Below are 26955 nucleotides of genomic sequence, written 5' to 3' on the forward strand. Positions count from 1 at the left end.
GACCCACACTTCAGCAAATCCACTAATAGTGTTTCAACCCGCTTGATGTTTGAACCACAAGATGAAAAGCATGCAGCAATAAAACAACATAAATACCATTGTACAGTAAGATTATTTGTGTAATTCCCATTTAAGAAAAGGTTCTTTGAGCAAATCACGATACTCGTTCCCGTACGCAGCAATTACCTTCACAAGCAGAATCAGTTCGGCTGTTAAATAAATAAAAAAATAAAGCAAGAGCCAAAAGATGTGGAGATGCAAGAATTTTATTGGATATTTATTTGATCATGGGATCTTCAAAGATAGTTTTGTTTAAAGATGGGGTTACTCATAAAAACAATGTATAAATTCTTAGGAAATAATGAGGATAGTAATGTTCCTCCAGTTGCTGAAATGGTTTTACATCTCTTCCTGCGCTCTGTTCCTCTTCTCTTCCTCTCCTGCTGATGGTTTCACTCCGTCTGATTCCTCTAGTTGTTCTCTTGGAGAGCCTCCGCCATGAACAGCTTCCCGAGGTTCTGCGATGTGAACTCCTTCACATTCTGGCAGTAGTTGTTAATTTGCCCTGTTGGAAGGTAGCAACATGCATCCACACACCCCCACACAAAAACACACCCACAGACATATGCATACATACGTACATACATACATGTGTACACGGATATGTACACAAACACGCGGGGGAGGCACAGGGAGGGGGGGAAACAGCAGCACAGAAAAACATCAAATTAGTGGGGGAGCAGAGTAAACGGAAGGATCAGAATTGTTGTCAGAAGGCGGAGGAGAGCTGAACAGCGTGAAGCGGCTGGGGAAGGGGCGGTCGAGCTGGAGATTGAGTCAATAAACTTTAAATTAATGTAATTTCAAGATAATGGCGGAGATAATTACAAAACAGAACCTGAGCTCCTGTGAGAGGAGCAGAGGCGGCTGATGGAGTTCGGAGAGAGGGAGGGGGAGGGTCTCTGTGGTGGAGACGACGAGGGCTGTGCGTGTGTGAAGGTTGTGTGCTTCTGTCAGTGTGTGCGTACCTGCGATGAGCAGCGTGTCCATGCGTGGAGGAGGCTGGGGGGGCTTGAACATTTTGGAGATGTCCTCTTCAGGCAGCGGGGGCTCTCCTCTGCTCTGCCTCTGGGCGTTCTCCTGCTGACGCCTCTGGAGATACTGGAGGGAGAGACAGAGAGAAAGAGGGATCACATTAAAGTTTTGAGAGGGCACGAGAGAAAAGGAGAGATTAAAAAAAAACGTGTAAAGAGGAATGTGTACGGGACAGATTATCAAAGAGAAAACGGAGGAGGGGAGCGGGAGGGGAGTTGGATGGTAGGATTAGGAGACAATAAAAGGGGGAACAACAGCCACACATTTGGTAAACGTGTGAAAAAACTGACATTTTTATGTCAATAGTTTACATAATGCCCGATCCAACACATCCTGATGTTTACACGAGTCTGAGCATTCAACTGAAACAGCGTGTGACACACAAGAGTCATGAATACATCATGCTTTTGTTTTTCTCAGGTACGACCTTGCATCACTGACCCATTGAGCAATATCTTTTTGGGATGAGTTTGATCCATCCTTGTAGAAGGATATCTTTAGTCTGTTAAGTATAGTATTTGCCAGGGGTGCAATGGACCACAAACTAGGGATGGGTACCTTTCACATTTGAACCAATACGGTACCGATACCCGGTACCTGGGAATCGGTACCAATTTTCAGTACTTTTGTGTGTTTCTGTGGTAATAAATGTTAATTTAAAAAAAAAAAATCTCAAATTTGTTTAATTTAACATATTTATTTAATTTAACATGAAAAGAACAGAAACAGGATTATATAGGTGATTAGATATATTAGCTGACACGTGCTCGTGGCGTCTAATTGCTCTTTCTGGAGTTTATCAATGAACACACATGAACGCCTGCGGACAGGAAAAAGTCAGTTCTCCGTCTCTTTATAATAACAGGACACACAACTTACTTGTTGGGCATTCGCGCACACAGGAACGGTTATAAACAGGGCAGGTAGTCGGAGCGAGAGGGTGAGTCTCAACCATAGACTGTATAAAATAAAATTAATCCTCCTGCAGCTCTGCCTCGCGGTGAGTGTGTGCGCCCGTCAGCTGCAGCTCCCGCGCAGATGCAGAGAGCAGAGAGCAGAGAGCAGAGATGTCCACCCGATCAGTCTCTGACTTTATTACAGGGCGAAAGTATGGAAACTCGCCTACTCTTCCACTCCCTCACAGTCACAGGGATGCGTTCAGGTACCAAAACATGGTACCGTTTGATTTTACGTGAGTCGGTACTCGGTAGTACCGACGGAATTCGGTCTGTACCTATAAAAGTACCGAATTCAGTACCCATCCCTACCAGAAACCCTGTGGTTTGGATTGATCAGGGATTGAGGATCAGGGTTTGAATCATTGTTAGATCAGTCCAAAAAAAAGGAGTTATTTATAAAACTTTGCTGCTCCTCAGTAAGCCATCACTATGACTGTTCATTTCAAGTCTCAATTAATCAAAACATCTCCAGAGAGTTTCCTGCCAGCATTCTTCAACCAAAGCCTGAAAAAGCTGTACCCAATGAGTTAGAGGACTTTTGGAAAGACTATTTCATTATTGCTTTTACATTAAATTATCAAAATTAACAGGTAAATCCCTTGACTTAAATCAAAGATCACCTTAACTTCTCTTAATGTGTGTGTGTGTCTGTGCGTGCAGTGTGCACACTCTGGAGCCATAATATGTTTTCCTGCACTCATGTTGCTGTGACTCAGTGAATTAAAGGTCTTTGTGTTCCCACTCTGCTCCAGTTTTGGGACTTTTACCGTGCAGAATTATTGTTCCCTCTCTCACACAGAAGTGTTTGAGTGAGTGGAGTGTTGCTTTTTCTCTGGCCAGCAGCTCAAAGGAGGAGAGGACCAATACGGTGCGATCTATGTTTACATCAGTAAACAGCTAAGCTGTCTTTATCACTTCATCAATAAATGTCTGTGTGGCGTATTGGGAAAATTTTGTGTGGGCATCACGTTGCTGCCACCATCATCCCTCCCAGTGCAGCAACATGCAACCGTTCTTGTTTTAGTTTTTGTTCACACCGTATTGAACACTGAAGTTTGTGCCGAGTGCTATCCTCTTCATGCTTGTATTGATTTCAATTAGAGGGCACTTCAGAAAACCGTAAAAGCTTGGCAACTTGTTATTTTACACCATGCTGATACATTGTCCCTTGACTCGCAGATCGAAGAGATAATGATAATAATGATCCATTGAACGGCTAGTAATTTCAGTGTTTCAGTGAAGTCTTAGTGACAGTCATTTGTTTCTGAAGAGGCTTTATGAAGCCCAAAGATGGCCGTCACTTTACTGGAAATACTGACAACTAACTTGAAGCTAATCTAGAAACCAGCAAAGAGGTGCAATATCTGCCTTAGAACAGACACAGCGCACCCACCTGTCAGTCAAACCAGCCAAGCCCCTCATTACACAAAACTCTGAGCCTCCAGTTGATCAAATGGATGAGTTACAAACAAAAAACATTTGTCACAAAGAGACCAGAATGGTTCCTGCACCAGGCTGTAAACATGGACGTGTTAATGTGGGTTTGGATTGGGTTTTCTTTCCCGGCTCTTGGCTTTTCGAGCAGGCCTCGAGTGAACACTTGAGAAACTGCAGTTCTTTGCACTTGCACATTGGCTTCATCTTTCAGCACCAGAGGTTGCCACTTAGTTCGCCAAAGCTCAGCCTAAAACAAAGTTTGTTTCCAAAAAAGCATGAACCAAAGCATGCAAGTCAAGATGGAGAATGAACAAGGCCAGGAAGTCTTCAGAGTCAATCTGCTACATGGTACCATTTTACTTCTGATGATTCATGAGTTTTTATAACAGCTAAAATCAACACGTCTGAGCTTTCTTATCCTGACGGAGATATTTATGGGGGAGGGTTTTTGTTCTGTTTGGGCTTTGGAACGATCATATCTGAATATTGAGCTCAATGTTCAAGGAAGGTAATGATGTCAAGAAGATGAAGTATGGGAGTAGCAAAAGTGAGGATGAAGAAGGAATGAAGAAAGGAAGTCAGGAATTGGGAATATGTGGAAAACAAAGGGAGAAATGAAGTTACGAGTTCCACAGAAAGCACTGACAGCTGATAGTAGAAAATGAAAAGGGAAGAAGAAGAACAAAGACAATGGGAATGACCTGAAAACAGTAAAAGGAAGGGAGTGAGATGTAAAGAAACATAGTGATGAAAGAAGAAACAGACACACTGAGGGTTATAAGTGCTGACAGGGGTGGAGTGATTTGTGGAAGGCTGACAGTCGGTAAATCAGTAAGGTGCCGGGTCTCTGGAGATCCTAAAAGCCTTGTTAATTTGTTGAGATGGAGGAGACACTGATACAGACTGGTGGATTGGGAGACTGCAGCAGATGAGGAGGAAAAATGAGGTGGGAGCAGCGGGTGCTTTCGACTGAACATCCCACAATGCACCTGCACGGGTGACTGAGGCTGATAAAAACTGCTAAGACAAATAACAAAGACAAAATGTAACTATTTGTTCTAATGAATCGATACTCCTCCGGTTTCTTTTTTCTCCCAATGTGTCACATCACGACTGTGCATCATCAAAATGCTAATGTATGCAAATTTAGGAGACAAGGAAACAAAGACTTTTGCAGTTGTGCTCCACTTCTCATATAAATATAGACAAACAGAGCTTAAAATGTCCTCACAACCCCCACTGGAAGTAAGTATCAGAGTAAATCTATTCAACTGATCTAATTTAAGAAGAAATATGAAACGCTCTCCTTTAAGTCAGCATTTAAAAGAAGCATCTATTTTCCTTTATGTTCTTCTTTTAGAAATGGCTCAGGCGATGTGAGGTTTCATGAGGCACAGCGAGGGGGTTTAAAGTCCAACAAAGAGTCTGAATTGGATTGAGGTCTTGACTCCTGTGGAGCTTTGCTATTATGTTTGAGGGCGTTGTCTTGATGGAAAATAATCCAGTCCTGAGTTGCACTTCTTTACAGACTGCAACAAGATTTCTATGGAGTTTGTTATATCTGTTTCCCTCCTCTACCTTCACAAACCTTCCAGGGCTGGCTGCAGGGAAGCATCTCCTCAGCATGCTGCTGGAACAGCCACACGACACGCTGAGGATGGGGTGTTTCTGGCTAGTGCTGGTTTTGGCTTTAGTCTCAAGGGTAGAAAGTACAATACCAGGATCTGGACAAGAAGTCTCCTCAAGGAATCACGAGTTTGAAGGTGACGACGTCAAAGGTAGCATTGGCGTTGTTCTTCTGTAGGTTTCTAATGACCTGATGGTAGAGGCCTTCTCTGAGTGTCTTAGCGCTCCACTGATTCTTATCTGGTATCTTCTTCCTTAACACATTTCAGACTCTGGATTCATTGAAAATTGCTCTCTCATTTTTCAGTACCAGGCATCACCTCATCCCCTCGGGTTTGCCACCTGGCAAGCCAAGATCCTGGTGTTCAGAGAGGTGATCATTTATCATTTGATGTGATCCTGAAGTTTGTGAAAAACCGGCAGAGAGCTATTCTTTTGGACTCTAGTTAATGAACAGACTCTCACATAGCTCCCTCTCTTGTTCAGTTGAGACACGATGGTGTGGAGGATGTGCTCTATGATGTTGATGTTGGTGGTGGGTTGAAATATGTATTTAGTCCAGTTTGCAGAGTAGCGAGGAGCAACTGAGTCACAGGATGACAGGATTCTTTTGCAGCACAGGTTTATGAAAGGCAGAGCCATAGACAGGATGAATATCACCGTTTGTCGCATTGTTAGAGAACTTCTTTCTGCTCTTTCTGCTCACAGCCTTGGAGTCATCAACAGAAATGATTCTGTGGATATCTGCAGTCCACAGCGTCACAGACTGTTAAAATGTTAATCCAGTCGCTGGACACTGGACTTTGAGTTTTAGTAAAAGGAGAAAAATCAGGTTCTATGATTTGAATTTAGATCTCTGGCTTTCATTTTCATACTGAAGGTCTTTTAATAGTGACTAATTGCTAATGGATGGTGTGTATTGTGATGTTGCCTGTTTTGGTTGACTGATCTGGTATTACTATTTTGTGATTTCACACTGAACGTCGTCTCATTTTCAAACATTTAATCATGCATGTCAGCTTCATGTTATCAGACCATTAAACTTCCACACACTTATTTCTGTTAGAAGCCAGGATGAGATTTTCTACAACAATGAAGCTGGAACAGATGACCTTTTCGCTGATTTTCTAGCAGATCTATTTTTCTTCTACTGCATCAAATTACCCTGAAGCATGATTCCACTTGGCTTTCATGTATTTGTTTTCTGTTAGCATATGCAAAACATACATATAAAGCTAAGAAGTAATGACTGGAAAATTATTTCTGAATCATTAATGGTGAGTGAATTGCATCGTTAGCCATAAATCATGATTTAATGCTTCATAAGAGTAACACATTGCTCCATATCTAATCTAGTGCAGAGTGTTTTTCTGTGGATGGAGGAAGAGAACAACATGAAAATAACAAATGAATAAAAAAGGGGCCATGAGACATACACTCCTGAGTACACAGAACTACTTGGCCTCAGATTGTACCTGGGTTTCTACTATTCACCAAATTCAGAGAACTATAAGTGATAAATGGAGCCCTCTCAGCACGGCTTCTTTTGAAACTTTCTATGATGATAAATACGGTTCCATTTTGCCGGGAAGCAGCGGGGTCAATAGCACAAGATTGCATGGAGCAAGTGTAGCGAATGTCTAAAATGTGTATTAGAGGCTCACTTCGTCTCTGTGTGCGCTTGTTGGTTCATTGTGGTGGATTGCATAACACATGAAAAAAGTAAAGGGTTTCTGCTTGTGTGATATTGTGTATGACAAGAGTGTGTGTGTGTGTGTGTGTGTTTGTGAGGGGTAAGGCTTTGGGGCCGTGATGAGAAGGTCAGAAGGGAAGCATGATAGATCATAATGGCTGCAGTGTGGGTGACTGGCCGGGGGATGTGTGGCTGTGAAGGTGTGTGTTTCTCAGCGGTCCAGGTTGTAAATGTGTTGTGCGCGTTCGGCCGACAACCTGTGGTCACAAATTCATGTTTGTTACGAGCCTGCCAAATGTGTGCAAACTTGGCTGCGGTTTTATCCTCTGTCGGCCAGAGAGATGATGACTCAGTCGGATTAACATTAATATTTCAGACATTCCTCGTTTGCACTCGCAGAGGATAATGACAGAATAATGTAGTTGTTTAAACGTAGGTGTAAGTTGGTATGCGCTCACTCGGCGCACAACAGTGAGTCACCTTGAGCCTCTACACTTCCATTTTCCTGAGTAATGAGTGTGTGTATGAGTGTGTGTATGAGTGTGTGTGCCTCTGTGTTTGCATGTGTTGCCGGATGTTTGTGATGCATCTGGCTGAGGTTGAAGTTGCAGATGGTACATGGCTGACTCTTCATCTCTGTGTCTGTACGTTTTGTTCTGGTCTTTTTGGCGCTTCAGGGTGAATTTGGGCTTGTAGGTGGTGTGAGTGTTTAGTCTTAAGCACATGGAGCATGTGTGTGCCTGTGTTTGTTTGTGTGTGTGTGTGCGTGTGTGCGTGTGTGTGTGTGTGCGAGATACTGCTGCTTAGTAATGGCTTCTGAGTTTGTGATGTGTCTCGATGGTACATTAACAAAATAAAAACTGGATTTTATCTCCACTTATTAAAATTAAAACTTCATTTATTAATGCCACAGTTGAGTCTGTATGAATCAGGAGTCCCTGGGTGTCACTGCTATTTGAAGACTCTCTGAGTGTGACTCATGGTGTTAAACCTTTTGAACCTCCTGTTCTTTATAAAAGTATAAATTAACATCTGCATCACAGAAGCACCCTTGTGGAAATATAAAATGACTGACTCCTGATGGAGGTAGTGGGGAATAATGGGAGTTCATTATCACCGGAGAGACAAAGAAACATGACCTCGGAACTTAAATTTAAGAATGATCCAGTAGTTTGAAGGTTCAAACAGAATTATTGCAAAAAGATTTCACAACTTTGGAAAGTAATTGCCACTTTAGTAGTGACACTGAGTAAAAACACAAGAAAAAAGGTTATTACTTTAATAGAAGTACTCTAAATCTGCACCCAAGGCCTGATTAGCTTGAATACACTTTGGAACCAGTCCACTTTGGGTCCTATGTCCAAAACACTTGTGACTGAAATCAGAATCAGTCATCCAAAGCTTTTCATTGTGTTGAAGTAATAAATACTGCATCATTCTGTCCTTATAGAAACACCCCATTCCTGTCCTTAGCCCATGTTTTTAACTCCCCACAAATCACACAATTACAGCCACCATCGCTGGGACAGCCAACAGTCTGTGATTGTAGAAAATGGGACCTGGCTTTCCCTTCTGGCGTAACCTGCAGAGCTTAAGTGATTTAAAAAGGTGCTCAGTGGCGTAGCGGGTGAAAAATTGTGAAAAGCATTACTGCAAATTTCCTCCGATGCAATGTGAACAACAAGCAGGTGAAAGCCAATCACGCTCATTTTACAACCCGCAGGAAAACAAGCACAGAGTCGTTTACAACGTATGGGAGGGAGGATGACTTCCTGGGCAGACACATGACTGAAATGCCAACCAGTCCTGTCTGCTCAGGAGTCACTGGTGCATTCCAACAGTGTGTAGACCACATGCTTCACTGATGATCGTCTTTACCCTGGAAATAGCTGTGCTACAGCCGATGAGTGATGAGCAGAGTACGACAGCTGTACATCAATGCGAGCTGGATGCTGCACTTATAGAAGTGGATGTTTTCTCTTCTATAACCTTTGCTGTTTACTGAAGTTGCTTTTGCGTTCAGAGGTTGCACCTGTATATGTGAACCTTTGGTATTATATTTTCTGAGTCCGTGTGTGTGTGTGTGTGTGTGTGTGTGTGTGTGTGTGTGTGTGTGTGTGTGTGTGTGTGTGTGTGTGTGTGTGTGTGTGTGCTAGTATGTGTTTGTTATTTTGCTACCTGGTGCTTCTGCTGCTTGCCTGCTGAGATTATAGCTGCAATTGGTTGTATCCATGGCTCCGAGAAATATTCCTGCTGTTTTCCTGCTGAGCTTGTGGCTGTAGGTGCTTCTGTGCATGAATGTGTGTGTTTGTGTGTTTGCACTTTTTCCCTTATATGCATTGTGGCAAGCTGATGTTTCTGCTGCAGTTGCTTGCTCATTGCATCTGCGGGAGGTGTGAGCCCTTCAGTTCATAAAAGCCTGTGTGTATTCCGAGTGTCTGTGTGCGTGTGCGTGCGTGCGTGTGTGTGTGTACGTGCACGACTTACCTGGTGTTTCTGCTGCGACTGCTTACTGACGTTGCGGCTGTAGGTGTTATATTTGACAATTTCTTGGCTCATGTCATCCACTCTGTCCATCAGCAGTTGAAGGCTCTTCTCCAGGTGGTTGCTGGAAGAGAGATGTCAGAACGTCATTCACATGTTCTGTAGTGTCATCAGCAGCAGTGATGTTTAATAAGTCTTTCACTCCCTTAGCCCATGATTGTAGCCTAAAATAATCTTTACCTCCTTTTAGCACAGTTTGAAGATGGAACTGAACTTATTTTTTAAAGGGGCAATGCGACTTGATTTAGTTCCAAGACTTTCCAAGGCTTGATATCTGGGCTAATTTGATTTACGTTGGTAATATCATCTTGAGTTGACAGCTATTTATGGTTAACTGTTTGTCTGAATTTAGATCTACAGTGTTGTATGTTAAACCTGCCGCTCACCATGCTTTCAGTTTCTCATGACACACAATTGCTTGGAAATATAAAGCTATAAAGCTGGTATATCTCACAAAAAATGAAAGCTGCTGGTCTGACAATGGGGAACAATTATTGGTTAAGTATCTCGCCCAAGTACACTTCAACGTGTGGCAGTTAGAGCCAAGGCTCAAACCAACAATCCTGTGATCAGTGACAGCTTTGCTGAGCTCAGCTCTCCACCATCTCCAGCCTGGGCTTTTGCAAGTTCGTCAAACTGGGTGCAGCAAACGTCTGCAGTCATGAAGTGGTGGCTGCTGCGTATACTAAGTATGCCTTGAAATATAAAGTAGCAGTCTGTAGTAAATAAGCATTGGATGGCTTGGTCTAGGTCTTTCCTGACTTCAAGTCTTTTCCACCTCAATTCTTAAAAAAGAAAGAACAATGAGGGAGCATTTTAAGAACAACGTACAAACTTTATGTTGCGACTTGTCTGAGTAGATGCATTTTTGGGAAAGCAGTCTATGTAGAGAGCTAAAGACGTGGCTGCATGAGCTTCAGCTCAAACACAGAACTCACAGGCTACCTTCAGGTGACAATTTACCTTTTCATCTCACTCTACAAACTGATATCTACGTATAAGAGCCGATTACAATCTGGTGACAGACGCCATCTCTCAACTCTGATCTTGCTCTCACTTCAAGTTGCAAGCAGGATTTGAATCAATGACCAGTTCTAGAAAGAGGATATCATGATTATGATATCCTTCATTGCAGAATTACTAGAATATCATGACTAAACCAGAACCACCAAAACATTTGTGTCAGCACTTAAAGACTATATAGTCCTGAAACTAGTAGGTCTGCGTGTCCTGTGAAAATATGTGATTTGTTATGTTGTTCAATATCATGATCACAACATTAACAAATATTAAGAGTGGATATTAGCTGTAATGCAACATTAATAACTGTTCATGTTTCACACAATATCTGTGTTTACCATTTGATCCTCCTGAATCCAGAATAAATCCTAATATTGATATGTTCTAGATCAGCTGACTATTGAGGTTATAGATGACTGTACTTTTCAGAGGCTGTCCACTCTGCATTTTAAATCCTCGGTTTGATTGTCTTGAGGAAATATTCTAATAACTTGAGATATTGGATTTCTTGATTTTCACAAGCCATGAGCCACAATCATTATTAAAACTAAAAAGGATTATAATATTTCACTTTATGTGGATGGAATATGAAATTTAACTGTGTTGAATTGCAGAACAAGAAGTCATGATAGTCTAATTTGTTGAAAAGCCTCTTTAGTACACAGTCAGCAGTTATGGTCCATTTGATAAAACATGGGTAGACAAGGTCTCCTGGGTGAAGTCTCTTCTCAACTCTATAACCATCTCCTGTTCAAACTGTCACAATCTCATCATGTCACATTTCAGGACAGATAAGGAGTACTCTGTTCGAACAAGCAGCAACCTCTATAAATGAAAACAGTTATTTATAGTCCTATTCAAGCTTTTAGGTCTCCTCTTCAGAAACCTGTATTTGTGATCTAAAAGTGCTACGTACACATGTTTCAGCAGTCTGTGTTGGTGATTCAGTCTGACCTTCTCTTTGAGTTCAGCTCCTGTTTGATACGTTTTCTGGTTTGTCTGCCGAGACTTCTGACACGAAGGCTCTCTCCAGGGGTCTGACAGTACTAAGACCTCCGGACCTTTATTCTCCTCCTTGTGCTTCATTCCTCTACTCGGGAATCACATCCCTCATCTTTTCCCCAACGCTGCCATGCTGACAACACGCAACTCCGCCAGCCTTCCTGTTCTCTTCCTCCCATGAGCCCCATTTTTAACAACATGTCTCACTACTGCCTTAAGTTCAACCTTGACAAGGCTGTAGAGCTCTACTTCACGACGTCTCCCTCTTGTATGCTCCTCTGTGGGAATATAATCTTTCATTTATGACTGTTTGGGTGCTACATAATGCAGCGTGTACTGTGGGAAAACAGATTCTGACTGTTTATTTAAATGACAATTGTACCCGCAAGGACTGCCAGCACCGTGTATGCTTTGGCTGTGTGTGCTCTTTCGCTGACGAAACTGTTGTGTGTGTTTGTTTGTGTGGGTATATGTGGGAGAACTGTGTATTCTGGGAGATTTTAGTTACTTTATACTTTGCTGTGAGGTTTTTCAATAAGTAATTTTATAAATCGATATCTCTCTCTTCCTCCCAGCTCCACAGTCTCTCCTGTGCTGCAAGCAAAAAATGGTTGTGTCAAGAAATAATGTACCCTCCCTCAATTTTCTCAGACTCTCTGAGGTCTTGGATGACGAAAATTGCCACTAACCATCTCAAAAACAGCTTCACATTTTCTAGCAGTAACAGCTTATTGTTAGAGGATGAAAAAGATTTTGGTATAAACGAGTGTCGATGTAACTACAATTGACCTGAGGAAAACACATTTACCTCCTCAATTTGTGCCAATTTGTCTCTTATTTAAAACTTGAGTCTCTTTGTGAGGCAAACATTTTTAACTTCCATGTTTAAATCCAACAAAGAAGCATATTTGTGCTTTGACTGTGATTAGAAATATAATTACGAGAAGAGTTGAAATGGATTTACATAATAAACAAACCACAACACAACATACTGATGAAATCAAACACAGTTTTACATCAAAGGTACCAAAGCTCTGACTTTTTTACATCAACTTGATTGCAGAATAAACCCAACATCTGCCAGCATTTAAGCGATGTTTAAATGTAGTGGAGTTTTCAGTGATTGTCAGAAAGTGTTAGTGAAATGCCAGAATGTGAAAAGACACTACAAAGGAAAGTAACACTACATATATGTGCATAAAGTGAAGCTTCCTCAAGAGTAAAATAATGTAAAATCTGCACGTCCTGGAGCCACTCATCATAATCATCTCAGCTAAACATTTGGCTGACATCAACCCCCGTTCGGCTGATAACACTTTAATTACATTTACAAGCAAACACGCATGCATATGAAGTCCCTCAAGCTCGCATGCACAGACAGGAAAAACTAATGTACCCACATGGATACAGATAATTGTATGAACTCTGCTGATGATGATTTATACAGCTTTTCTCACATGCTTGACTTTCTGTAACACCATCCATATTACTACCTGGCACCTGAATGAGGTGCGTTTTAGCATAAGTGATCAAATAATCAGACTGAACGCCCGCCTGCTGCCCTCATTTTGCAGGATTTCAGGCAAACCAGGTTTGTGGATGAGGATCGCAAATGGGTTTTCAGTCACATTTCATTGCTTGTTTCACCTTTTGGAATAAAAATATGTGAGGAGTGTATTGTTTTTCACAGCTCCCATTGTCTCTCCCGTAGTTTAGACTGCTGAGCCGTTTCCTCTCCCATCATGTTTGCCTGTGAGGGCCGCTGTGTGATCAGTTTGTCAACCCTCCACTGCGGTGTCAGAGTTGCAAACATGAAAACTGATGGCCCAGGACCAAACCTCGCCATAACGCTTCCCTGCTGCGTCCCTCCGGCTGTGTCAAAATTGATTCTCGCTGACGAGAGCCCATTTAAAACTATTTCATCAAGCAATATGGTAGCTAATTTGTGAGATGTGCATTTATAATATATGCAGAGGAAATCGTTTAGTCAGAGCAGGATCCTTCAAAACATCTGCTGTTTATATATGTGTTGAGTGTTAAAGCTGGACCAAACACAAATGTGGGAGTCTGTTTGTGTGTGTGCATGTGAGTGTGATTGAGAGTGCTGCATTTGGTTTTCTTTGGTTATCAGTATGTACAGTAGGGTGTCTATTTCAGTCAAACTGAAAAATAATGTTAGATTTTAAGGGCTTGTGTTAAGTCTTTTACACACACCAAGTACAGAAGCTTTATTTATTTAAAGCCCGTGTGAGTTCTTAGCTACTTATGAAATAGACTGAAATTAATATGAATACCTTTTTATGACCTACAGAAGTCTATCAATAACAGAACTGACAAATTCTGTTTTATCATTTTAAATGTCTGTAACCACCACTGGGGGGTCGGTGTCGGAGCAGACAGCTGACGGCATAACGAAGCAGTCTGACTCGAGTCACGTTTTGCAGGACTCGTGACTTGACTTGGACTCGAGCGCTGATGACTCGGACTTGGGGTCGGACCCGAGCATTGACTGCAAGGGACCCGGATGATAGAGAGGAGGACTCGGGCTTATATATTGATGCAGACTGTTTTAATGTTCATTTTATATTTTGTATGTTTCATAAAATGTATTCCGTTCAGAGCGAGGGCTGGCACAAGCATTCGCCTGCATGCGCGTTCATGTAGCGCCTGCCAGGATTAAAAGACGCTACCAGCCGTGCGTTTTTCTTTCAAAGATTTTACAGTAAATGCAGCGAGAGCAGAGCGACATGTTGGAGATTTAAGAGACCCACCAAGGAAAGGAAAGAGACCAGCTCAAACTTTAACAGACATCTGTCCAGGATGAACCTCAAAAGGTCCCACACAGCCAGTCTAACAGTCAATAGTTTGGATTTTAACGGCTGCCCTCCTTGTAATTTATAATATTACCGGTGAGGACCTGACTTGGACTCAGACTCAAGTCAGGAGGACTCGACTCGGACTCAGATTTTTCTCTGGTGACTTGGACTCTAACTCGAACACAGAGGACTGAGGACTCGACTCGGACTCAGATTTGGGGACTAGACTAAAACACTGTAACGAAGAAACAAGATTATTTTACTTCTCCACAGCAAGTACTCACACTGATACTGTGAGTGATACTGTTGACTGTTAAGAGAGGGCAGGATGGAACATTTGTTTTGTCAGAAAAGACTACTTTCAAATGTAGAGATCAAAATCAGTAAAGAGATGACAGATATCACTCTGTCCACAGGGGGAGCCAAAATCAACACAAACAGAAAGTTCCTCAGGAGCTTTACAGAGATTCACTACTTTGATCTTTTAAAAGGTAAAAATTGCGAGAGTTTGAAAAGTTCTAATAGACCTACTTTCTCTTGATGGAAAAAAACATTGGATTGGTGGATTTATTTGATCTGTCGCTGAATGTTTGTATTAGTACTTTGATGTTTCCACTCTTATCTGTGTGTCTATTGAGGATCCAATGAGCATGAACAACACTACGACTCATGCATAGGCACACCTGGATTGTTAGGGTTCTCAAAAGTTAAAGGGAGTATGAGTACAGAAGCAAAACTACATATTTGTAAAGTCTTTACTGATATTCTTATAATATAATTCTTGTTCATGTTCAGATGTGTCTGCACTCTTGCTATGAATACTTCTGGTTAACATTTCATTGGTTTACAGAGTAGGGGTCAGACAAAATATGAATATGGCAATATGTTGGTGACCTGACTGGTGTGGCATTTGATTACTATTAATATTTATTACTACTACTATTTGTATAGTAGTATTTTGTATCCTTTCACCCCCTGTGTTTTATGTACTGATCTCTTTTTGACTACGTTTTATTACTTATTAATGAGCTGCTTTAAGTGAACTGCTCCTGTGGGAGATCAAGAAGCTTATCATATTCCATCTTCAAATGTAATGTTACACATTGGTTACACATGCTAATAGATTTATCATGCTGAGTAATGCAGCCTGCACTGCACAGTGTGTGGTCACAAACCACACAGGGTTAAATTATTTAGACGGGTCAGCTCTTCGATCAATCCTGAATTAGAAATCAAAGTCCAGCGAGGGAATTCCTGTCATCACTGATTCTGTTTTAAGGTCAAATTCAATGGCAGCTCATACAGTATGTATGTGTGCTCGCGCCTGTGTGTGTGTTCGTGTCCACACAGGACAATGGAGGACAAACTCTACAGCTGTATTGATGTGGGAGCAAAAATGGGCTGACATTCAGTAAATTGAAAGTTCACCGGATGGTTGTTTAACAAAGCTGTCACAGAAGTGACTTCCATTCTTGTAATGAGTGTTTTATTCTGGCGGAGCCTGTTTTTAACTGATGGAGTGGGGCGTGATACGGGCTCTCTGGCGTTTTCTCTGCAGCTGAATAATATATTTTAAGAGGTCGTGAAAAAGCCTTAATCTGAAAGTGTCCGCGCAAAAATGTACAGCATTATCTCAGTGGAAATATTAAATAGAAAGTATGACTAACATTTTGGCAGACGTTTCTATGCTTTATATGACTGAATATCTCACAGCTCGGTAATTTCGGGTTTAAATCTCTCAGTCCTCCCTTCCTTTACATTTCCATTACTTTAGCAAAAAAAGAGAGGCAATTATCAAAGAAAACTATTATTGGCTGTTGATCAAAAGTTCTGCCCCACTGAGAAGTTTTCCTCTTGAATGTCATTTTTTTTAATGCAGAGCAAAATTCTGTCATCACCTCCTCTGTGACCCTATTTCCAGTTATTTCTCCTCACAGTCCTCACTTGACTCACTCCTCCTACACCTGCAGCCCTCATAAAGCCTTACAGTTCCAGTCTTTTCTCTTCCCTGCACCCCTCTCTCTTATTGAATTCATATCATCCCGGTACTCCTGTCAAGCATAAAGCAGTGTTTACATATCCTTACTCTGTCCGAAATTTTTATGCAGGAGGCCAATTACGCTAATCAGACTGGAGGTAATGGACGGAAGAGCCGCTCATTCACGCAGAACAAAAAGTAAATATGAGGTTTAAAGGATGATTTATAATGAGAAATGTGAGCCACTCGACACTGAACATATTCTTAGACAGGTGCAGACCACATACCACACATGAGAAGCTTTGTGACCTGACATAACATGCTGCTTTGTAACATTACAAATACAGGGGCATTTTAAGGCTGTTTAGGGGGGAAAGGGTTATATAAATGAATCTACGTTCATGCAATCCATCACCACGATCAACATCATCATCTGGGGTAAGAAAAACCCTGTTTGCTGGAGTGAAACTGCATTCACTCAGCCTTAGACGTCCATGACATTGACAAATGGGGCTGCAGATTGGAAAATGAGACAAAAGGAAAAACATTAAATAAAACCCATTATCATTATCTTTTTTTTTGAAGGGGTGGAAATGAGGGAAAGAAGGTGGGGCTGTCAGGGGAAGATGTGAAGAGAGGGACGCCACAAACCAATACTAGGAAACAATTTCATCTCGTCTGACATCCCGTCGGCAGTCATGCTGGGGGAACCTTTGGGGAGGGCCGGGTTGCTTCCTTCCGCCCACATTTTAGGTCATATCAAACGCGACGCCTCAGCATCAGAGTAGTCATTTGGAAAATGGAATAATATGCAAGAAAAGTGAGTTCTTCCTCAGTCTATTTGACAATTTCTAACAAATGACTGGTGCCAGGCTTGGTCAACCACATGCATGCTCTCCATGAGCTCGGTGTACGTCTGGAGTCTTCATTTAATTCATGACTTGGTAACTTGTTGGCTGTTTCAGGACACAGACGAGAGGACTCAAAACAAGCCTTGATGTGCTACACCGAAGTGTGTAAGTAAGCACAGTGTGTTTTTGCGTATGAGCAGTGTGTAAATCAACACTTTGAGTCGTTATTGTACTAATTTCTCACACCTGCCCCTGGGAAGCTTCACAGCTGTTGCTCCACTTGCAGCGGTTTATCTCCATAAATGATTGCTGATAAATTCTCCTGAGACGGATGCTGAGCGCCTCTGAGACCTAAACGAGAGACTTAAAGTGCCAGGCTGTGAGCTGAGATGCTGGCGTGATATTTGTTCATATTGTGCTCATTAGTGATGGAAGACAAAGTTTGAAGGCAGTTTCCTGTTTTTTTTTTTGGAGACATTTCTGAATAAATTGGTTTTGACATTTGGATGTGGCATTTACAGCATCAAGTTTTGGACTGTATATCCTCCATCAAACATTTGATGGAGCAGGAAGGTGCACTGGAAAGTTCCTCAATCAGACAAGGTGTCAGAGGCAGAAAATGCTAAATGTATATGTGGACTGACCTGTTTTGGTGCGGGTCACACTTCTGATCCAAACAACAAACTGTTGTTTTTTGGGAGGGTTTGTTTTATGCACAATAAAAAGTTCAAGTATTCAAAAATCACAGAAAACATTTAAATAACCTGTAGGCAGTGGTTTAAAGGAAGGAAATAAAAGTACTTTGTTACAGTACTTCGGCAGTTTCTATACTTTACTTGAGTTTCTATATTTTTTGCAACTTTCACTTTTACTTCGCTACATTAAAAAGAAAAAAAAAAGATCATTTTACTCCGCTCCATTTATATTGTCACCGTCGTTACACGCTACAAAATAAAAATGTGAATATAATTGTCTCATGATGTTTGGATTATCAAGACTGTGCGTGCTCTTGTGCGAATAACTGGCACTCTCCAATCAAGCTGGGGCTCATCTCAGTGAGACCACACAGCCTGTGAATATTCATCAGTCTCAACAGGATGATGGAAGCAGCCTCGTCCACTGGTGATAGTGGAGATACCGCCACTCCACCACCTGCTAGTTGTGCTTCAGGAGAAGACGGACTCCCGTGGCCATATCTAAAAAACCTTTTCGCTTTTGCCGGGATGAAAGATTCATCCTACGGGATGAAGTGCCTCCTGTGTTTGCAGAAAAACACAGAAATAATGGCGTTCCAAAACTCATCGTCAAACCTAAAAACACACATTGCAATAAGTGAATGAACTAATCGCAGTAATAAGTATGTTTACCATATTGTCAATACAGAAATGGTTCCCTGCTGTCTGCAAGTTGTCTGTGAAGCTGAACCCACCTCGACCTGCCTCTGTAGCCTGTCAACGAATATTTAGCAGTGCAGGGCTTGTCTTCAGCCCACGAAGAGCAAGACTCAACTCTCACAACTTTGAAAACCAACTTCTGCTGAAGATGAACCGCAAATTTATGGGCTTTAATTAAGGAAGGGAGGGAGCAGGGGGGAGAAAAGGAGGGAGCACGAGGAGAAGGAGGAAGGGAGGGAGCAAGAGGAGAAGGGAGTTGAGGAGGGAGAGAGAATTAAACTTAATAAAGCTTGTGATAGAAACAACTATTTCTATCTGTTTTGTTTCTTTGTACTTTTACTTTTGATACTTAAGTACATTTAATTTGAGCTCCTATAAGACTTTTACTCAAGTGTTTTTTTAATGGGTAGATTTCAAGTAAGATATCTACTTTTACTCAAGTATGGCTTTCAAGTACTTTATACACCACAGCCCATAGGTTTGACTTTTTGAAATGATGATACACTTTCCATCACACGGCAGTCCTACAAGATCAAAAGAACTTACAGTACTTGGATTGTGGTATTGTTTGTATTTCTGTATTATTAGGAGAAAACCTCATGTAAAGACAAAAACAAGTAGAGAAAAAGTTTTGTCTGTTGAGCTAAAGCCTCGTAGATGATGCTGAAAACTATAATACCCACACATTAGAGCCGTGGTGCTGTACTGGGTGACATTTTCCTTCATTAAGACAAAAACAGCCTCTGTAGTTTCATGTAGTTTATACACTCAGCTCCATATTGTTGTTTCTTCTAGACACTGCTTCTACAACATCACAGGTCCACTGAATCTGTCTCCTCCTTCATTATTATTGTCAACCGCATATTTATACTTGTGAACTGATCTGAGTCTGACCCAGGCCGTGCACATCTTAATGATAATTCTGCAGCTAACGACAAACCGTAATGCAACCTAACAAAGCAGGTCAAACACAGAGCAGCTTCTGTAAGCATTTGTTAGCAACAGATCAAAAATGCATCTACTGTTATTAGTGGATGGTGTTGTTTCTCAGCAAAGTGCAGCAGCTGTGAACATTGTAATGAAGGAATATGTCACCCAGTAATACAGCTTTTATGAGTTCTTTTATTTGTTTTGGAGATAATGGCACAGAAGTGTGAGCTTTGGCTACACAAACAATACTTGTTATGAGAAATGTTAAAAAAAATGTAGCAGGATTTGGTCTTTCATTAATTTTTTGACACTAATGAAAAGATAAAATCCAAGCAGCCCCCCGTAGAAGTCTTTGTACAGCACTGAAGCTCTGTATGGTGCCTGTACATGGGACCAAATACATCAATAGTGCTTAGTCTTTCAGCCAATCCTGTACACTTCAGATGCAGACTAATGCCCAGGAGTTCTCCAACGTCAAATCAATTTTAATTTTCAAACAGCTTTTACTCATGTCTGTGAAAGCAGCCTGCAGGTTCAAAGAGATACCATGACATGGTTTTAAAGCTTGTCAGACACTTTTAAGAAGACGCTATTCTTCACCAGATATCTTTGCACAGAGCCATGGAAAGCATGTGCAGATGAATAAAATCAAAGTGACACCTGTTTCTGGAGCTGAATTGTTTCGTGATGATGAAACATCCATCAATAAACTGTGTTTTCCTGGATTTGATTTGACTCTTTCTTACATTTATTTGTCCTGTGTTAGCTCTCGCTCGTGTGCTTACAAAACACAGTGATGCAGGGGGCGCACTAAAAATAGGAGGCTGTTATGTTACCGTGTCCAAAGACTGAAAAGCCCCCGAACAGTATGATCTCACAGAGGTTTCTCAGAGTGCAATACAACATTATTAAACTCCAAAATAAACAGAAATAAGATTTTCATTTGGGAGTAAAAGACGTAGGAAAGTGGGGAGAGAATCTGAATCACTCCTGGGTATATACAGCAGTTAAATCTGTCTCAATCACCTAACATGCTCCCTACAATGTTGGTGTTAAGATTGGAAAATTTACAGCCAGACTGAAGGTCAAGATTTTTATTGGGGACGGATGTTGATAAACCCACGAAATGGCTCACAACACCACGCAGAAACATCTTGTAAATGTTTTTCCCCTGAGAGAAAGCTGTTGGAAACAGCAGCTCAAGAAAGCAATTGTATTTATACTGAATGCTAACATATTTACACAAAAGATGTCTGGCTTCAGACCATCTTTGTTAATGTCTACTTGACGTCGTGGCTCACCTGCTGGAGAGATTGAGCAGTTCGTGCTTGTCTGCGACCGTGGACTTGTCCTCCAGCTCCCACAGCAGCGCACTGATGAGGTGTGAGTTCTTGATGATAATGGGCACCTCCTCGAACATATGCTCGAAGCCGATGTTGGCCTTCTTCAGACTGGAGGGCGACAGGACGAGAGGGACAGAAGCAGGGGGAGAGAAATTAAGTTACAATTTGCCTTCAATATGAAAACAGACAAACTACGTGACATAACAGTAATGTTTGGGCCTCTTTCAGTAACACTTGATCACTTCCTGTTTACATCTATTTTCTAAACTTATAAAGACTTCAAACAATTCAACACAAAGAATCGCAGAACAAAGTGCAAAAAAGTGTTTTTTATTCTCATGCATTCTCTGTGACTGATTAGAGTGAATACAAAATAAATTAACTTGATGTAAATGGTAAACAGACTTATGTCTAGTCTTTTGACCACTCAGTGCTTTTACATTAAATGTCACATCCACGCCACATTTATATGCTAATGGCAGAGGCTGCTATGTAAAGAGCCCATTAGTATCAACTAATCCCAATCACACACAGGGGCAGCTCAGGGTCAAGTGTCTTCCACATGTGTTTGTCTTTTTTGTAAAATTCGGAAAAGCCGTCAGAATCATAATATGAACAATTTTTTATTGGTGAAACTGAGTGAAAAAATACAACTAATATTAAAAACACATTCTAAAAAGCTGAAATCAAATTCAACATTCCTATGTGACATCACTCTGGGGAAACATTATGCTATACATGCTATATTGTGTTTTCAATAACACAGATTTCATGATGAAGTTAATGTAAGTTTATATAACTTTCTTTATGAAAAGCTGACAGCTTGCTTGTCACATACATTAAATACCAGAAAGGCATCCAATAAAAAAATGGAAGCTCCCCAATAACATATATTCAATGACAGGACAGGACTTAAGCTGTGATGAAAATGTTCAGGGTTCTTTTTTTCAGAAAAATCTCAAAATGGAATCTTTCTTTTGATATACAGGGGGAAGGATGCAAGAAAGTTTCAGTGATGGACAGGGAATATCCTGTAACCTCAGAGATAAACAGAGAAAAAGATTGAGACATACACAGAGAGAGACAGAGAGGAAGAGAGATGCTGTGCTGCAGCTACTGAGTTCAGGACCCTGGCGACATTAAAGCCGGTTACAGCTTTTGTTACCAAGACAGGCGGAAACGAAGCGCTAATTGTAACCGGATTATACTTTATTAGCACCATGTCTCTGGCTGTAACGTTAGGAAGCAGCTGATGGACCATCGTACTCTGAAGCACATGCACAGCCTGCTAAAAAACCCAAATAGCCAACATGGCCCTCTGCTGTCGGTCTAAGACGGGTTGAGTTAAGGTTAACACAAACATTAGCATGAATATCACATTTTAGCCTGCAGATGTCCTGAAATCCTCCTCATTTCACCGTGCAGTTTATTACCCGCTTCATTCTAAATACATTAGATATCCATGATACGTATGATTCAAAGGTCACCTCTTCAGGAGGAAAAATCAGAAATTCAGCATAAATTTGGACAAATCAGATCCCTGAAGTTACACAAGAACATAAAAATGAGAGTGACTCAGTGTGGAAATGAGCCCACTGTGAAAGGAAAACCTAGACCTGATCCTACGACAGACATTTTAACACGATGTCAGAGAGTGAGGTTATTCTATCTGAAGTTGTTATCAGTGTCCTTTAGTTGTTTACTGTAACTCAGCATGAAATCAAAAGATAGAAAGAAGTTCACTGCTTCACTCACTGAAGCTGCAGAATGACTCCTGAAGGAATTATAATTACCCAACAAACAACAACTGCTGACTATTTATACACTTCTGGTTGCGGTCTCTTACCTGTCCACCTCTTTCTCCCTCAAGGCCTCAGAGAATGTTCTTTGCATCCGTTAATTATCAATACTCAGTGTATGACACTTGCAGCAAAGTGATGCGTCTCATGGCAGGTGTAACTTTTTGTACTCATGTGTGTCACATCAGTGTTTGTGTTGCTGTGTGCATGGCATGAAATGTGGGGAGGACCCGCAGGTCACCTGTCATGGCTGATTAGAGTGAGCATTTTGATAGCTGTCAGTAGCTGGTTGATTAACGCTCATCTTCTAATCACCTCATAAATAACTGAATGTACAGCTCGGTACTGTCAACACGTGACCTGCATCAGAGCAAATAAAAAGAATGCTGTCCCACACAATTACATCCCACTTAGATATCTGACACTGTGTGATACAATCAGCTGTCCATACTGCAAAACGCGAGCACCACCAGACTCAGTAGCCTCAATGACTTTTTTATGGGCTCTGCTGAAAAGTGTGCAATGCATCGACCAATTTTAAACCACCTCTTCTTGTTCCCCAGGAGCTGAGAGCTTCTCTCTGTCTCTCTCTCACTCACTCACTCACTCTCACCCTCTCTCTCTTCCTCTGACATGGGCCTGTTAACACAAAATGGAACTTCAAACTTTGCTTAATGTCTCACATAAATCCAATAGCATTGACTGACTGCATTGGTTCAGCCTGTCACTTGTGCACAGGGCATGATACAGCGACAAACTAATGTCTGTATATGTCTAATGTTAGCTTGTTAGAGGGCTCTTGTCTGTTATGGGATCAATAAGCTCTCTGCATTAATTCAGTGTGTGCACTGTAGCAGGAAACAGAGATGTTTATGTAACGCTTGTCAGAGTGATGAATCAGGGCTTGAGACATCATCTGATTGTGATGAAGTAATATAAAAATTCAAAGTACAGCCTCACCCCTGCAAACTTTAGAGGAAAGTCTAATGCAACTAAAGTGGACATCCCTGCCTCAGGCAGTGGGCGAGGAGAACTAAAATCAGTATGGAGCTCTGCAGCCTATAGGGGAAATCTATAGTTATATAAATACAGTTGGTTATACATATTGGCACAATTATCCATCTGCAGTGCTTTCAAATATTTCCTGGAGATTATGACCTTTTCAAATGCCTGCAGAGCCATCTAAAAAAGATGCCTATGAGGAAATGGGAGTCCAGCACATTTCTAGGCAGGACAAATTGCTCCAACCCTACTGGACTTTGGCACACTTAATGCCATGCTCTTTCCAAGCATGGCCCCGCTGGACAGAGCCAAAGGTTGACTCCACGGGCCGACTAATTTGAGGCTTCATATTGTGTGCTGAAGTGGAGGCTATTGACCACTGCCTCCATCCGCACAGCAGACTGGCAGGACAGTTCAAAGGGACGGGTCTATTCAACACTCGTCCATGCCTGCCTTTCATTTCAGAGAGATGCACAATATATGCACGCTTAACATCAAATATACCAACATGAAAGAGATTGCTTTTTCCACATATTGTGGAGGGAGGGAGAAACCAAACGCTTTTGAAGTTTTGCGTCTTTAGTAGAAAAAAAGGAAGCGTTATTAATATTCAGATTCTATCCTGAAAATAAAAGGACAGGACAAGATTGTTGTTACGTGGTGATATTGTCCTTTCCTGCCTGGAGCTGCCCTCTTTCAATCACAGGTTTATTGGGAACAGTGATAGCTACAGATTGGAGCTGTAATAAATCATAGGAACTAATGAAAAGCTGCAGAAATGAGAAGGTTCCTGACTCTGGGCCAAGCACACTGGGTCAATAACCAAGTAGTTGGCAATAGAGACACACAGGTGGAGAAATATAGAGGAAAGAAGAGAGAAAAATGAAATGATGCAGTTAATTTGTCCTTTATCCCTCCTAATCTACTTGCTTTTAGTGGATTTAAAAATGCATATCCAAATGTTCTGAATGGGTGGCAGTTTGATACTGCTGGGACTTCTTCATAATTCTGTTTTCTCAGTGTTTGCACAGCCACACAGTTGCATGTGTTTATGCATGTATGAGATTGTGCACTTGGACTAAACTGAACTGCCTTGAAAATGGCCTCCTCATTACATTTATTTTTTTAGCTGCAATTTAAAAGCAATTACAATAAGCCTTGGGGTCAGAAAAAGTGTAAACACGGTACATTTGTTTGTCGGGCAAGGGCGGGCTGATAAATCATCAGCATCAGCATCAATCTCCAACTACAGCTAAATGGCTCCCCTGTGGACACAGCAGCCAATATTTGCATCCATTGAATAAGTGGAGCCAAAAGAGCAGAAAGGCTCAAATTCTCATTCTGTGTTCCTGTAAGAAATGTGAGCCCATTTTTCTATAGACTATACTGTGTATGCATACATAACAAGACAACTTTCTGAACACCTCTCTTCATGCATTTAATCATGAAACTCATACATTCAGTGTTTTAGTTTTGTGTTAGGTGCTATGAGCTCACTCACGCCTCAGGTGTAAAATCCTTCTCTTTGCAGATCTCCATGAGTTTAGGGGTAAGCCTGTAGGCCTTGAGGGACAGGGAGCCTTGGGCTGTCTTTATGGGATCTGCAATGAAAAGAGAGAAAAGGAATGAAAGATGAGGGTTCAAAAGAAAATATTAAATTCAGTAGACAACAATCCTGGCACACATTCCATTTCAGATATTTAACAAAAACAAAAAGAGTTTTTTTGATCAAGCTTTTTAAAAATGTCAGACGCTTTTGGCTTTCTTGTTGATCCTAAGCAGTCGGTACTCTCTTTATCCAAAATGATAGAACATATCTGTCTTCAGAAACACACAAACTGGTCTCTAAGCGCCCACTGAAGATTTCAGGGGGTAAGTGCCTTGATAAAGAGAACCTGAAGGACGATTGAATGAGTTGGAAACGTTCACTATTCAGCATCTGCTTCCCACGTTTTATTACAGGTTGATGTTTCTGCCGCATGCTCGACTTCTTCCAACTGACAACTCTAATTCTTCTAGTACATAGAGCTAAAAATAAAAGCAATGTCCAAAGTTTATTTGCAGCTCTAGATTCACATTTCAAAAGTGTCAAGCATCAATTTAAAAACATAGGAAGGAGTCTGAAATCACAAGTTTCCATGGTGAACATAAGTAAAAACAGATCTCAAGAGATGGGCTGCACAACAAATCACAGTGTCATAGTTATCAGTCTGATGTCTGCTATAAAAATATAGCAAAAGTCTGAAGTTTTCCAAATAAAGGAGACTAGTCAATCGATGTAAACAGGCAATGCTTTCTTACTCAGCGTGCATACATTTGTATCTGGCAGTTGGAGACCTGGGTTTAACAGCTATGCTTCTGCAATGTTTTGATGCAGAAGGAAGAAGTCTGAGCAAACTCAGCAACCCTCAGAGGAGTTAGTGGTATTTCAATCTTGGGATATAAATGTGTTGGGGATATTTTGGGGGTTCAGGAGAGTCATTTTGCAAACAGGGATAACATAAGGAACAAAAGATAGACAGAGAAACTATGGTCAATAGATTTGATCAGGATTTTTAAATCAGTGCTTTTTAAGACCTTCATTCGACCTCAACAAGGTCGAATGAAGGTCAAGGTTTTCAGTGGTGTGAGTCCCAGGGACCCACAAGTGGTGGTTTTAGTGGGTCCCTGGGTATTTCAATTATTCACAGAAGTGTTTGTTTCTTTAGAAATTGGGGCATTAAATTAACTTTTTGATGATAGTATGGTGTGATATGTTTACAACCGACTTACAATTCAAAATATGGCTGAAATTGAAATAAAATTCAAAATCTGAAAAGTTTGTTTGGAAAACATTTGTCAAATTTACAAGACATACAAAATTCAAATAAAATTGCATTTCTGCAGCCACATAAATGACACCAATACAAATTCTCACATAACAAGGTTAATATTAAAAAGGTGAACAAGATGTTTTTCCTGGTCTTTGGTGGCATTTGTACAATGTGTTGTTCTCACTGCTGACATAGAAAAGAAACAGATCAGGCCGGTTACAGGACGAGGTCTGCTTGAGGCTGGCTGCAGAAGCATTGGAAACCACATGCAAACACATATTCAAAGATGACAACCTTTACAGCAAATATTTAAAATGATGAGTTTCGAATAATTAAGAGCATGGCCAATTAAGCTGACATGCAGGCACACTGTAGCTGTCAGTGAGGTGGCTGAAAGATCACCTCACCTCAACTCGACCCGTTTCCCTCCTTATAGGTCATCAAAGAGTAAGGCTGAGTCAGCATTTTCAATACAGTGTCTGACGACGATAGGCTTCAAAGACCAACGGGTGATGTCACGTAGACTACGTCCATATATTATAGTCTATGGACACACCACATGACCAGCAATTCAGGTTGGGAATAATAAAAAATGCATTAATTGGTTTAATTGACTAGTAATTCTGGTGCCAATTAGTGAGGGTGCCTACGTT

At 41.1% G+C, this 26955-nt stretch overlaps 1 protein-coding gene across 1 annotated transcript in view; it reads right to left on the minus strand.

Moving 5' to 3' along the window:
* Positions 1-248: 248 nt before the first annotated feature.
* LOC117823220 (eukaryotic translation initiation factor 3 subunit H) overlaps positions 249-26955 on the minus strand; it is an 83436-nt gene continuing 56729 nt past the window's right edge. Inside the window, exons 4-8 of the mRNA XM_034698322.1 lie at positions 24991-25090; positions 20647-20796; positions 9298-9418; positions 1029-1161; positions 249-565 (exon numbers count right to left, since the gene is read on the minus strand). Coding sequence (XP_034554213.1) covers positions 471-565; positions 1029-1161; positions 9298-9418; positions 20647-20796; positions 24991-25090 — 599 coding nt within the window. The 3' untranslated portion in view covers positions 249-470. The remainder of the gene's footprint in view (positions 566-1028; positions 1162-9297; positions 9419-20646; positions 20797-24990; positions 25091-26955) is intronic.

Source organism: Notolabrus celidotus, chromosome 12 (assembly GCF_009762535.1).
Source record: "Notolabrus celidotus isolate fNotCel1 chromosome 12, fNotCel1.pri, whole genome shotgun sequence".
Lineage (NCBI taxonomy): Eukaryota > Metazoa > Chordata > Actinopteri > Labriformes > Labridae > Notolabrus > Notolabrus celidotus.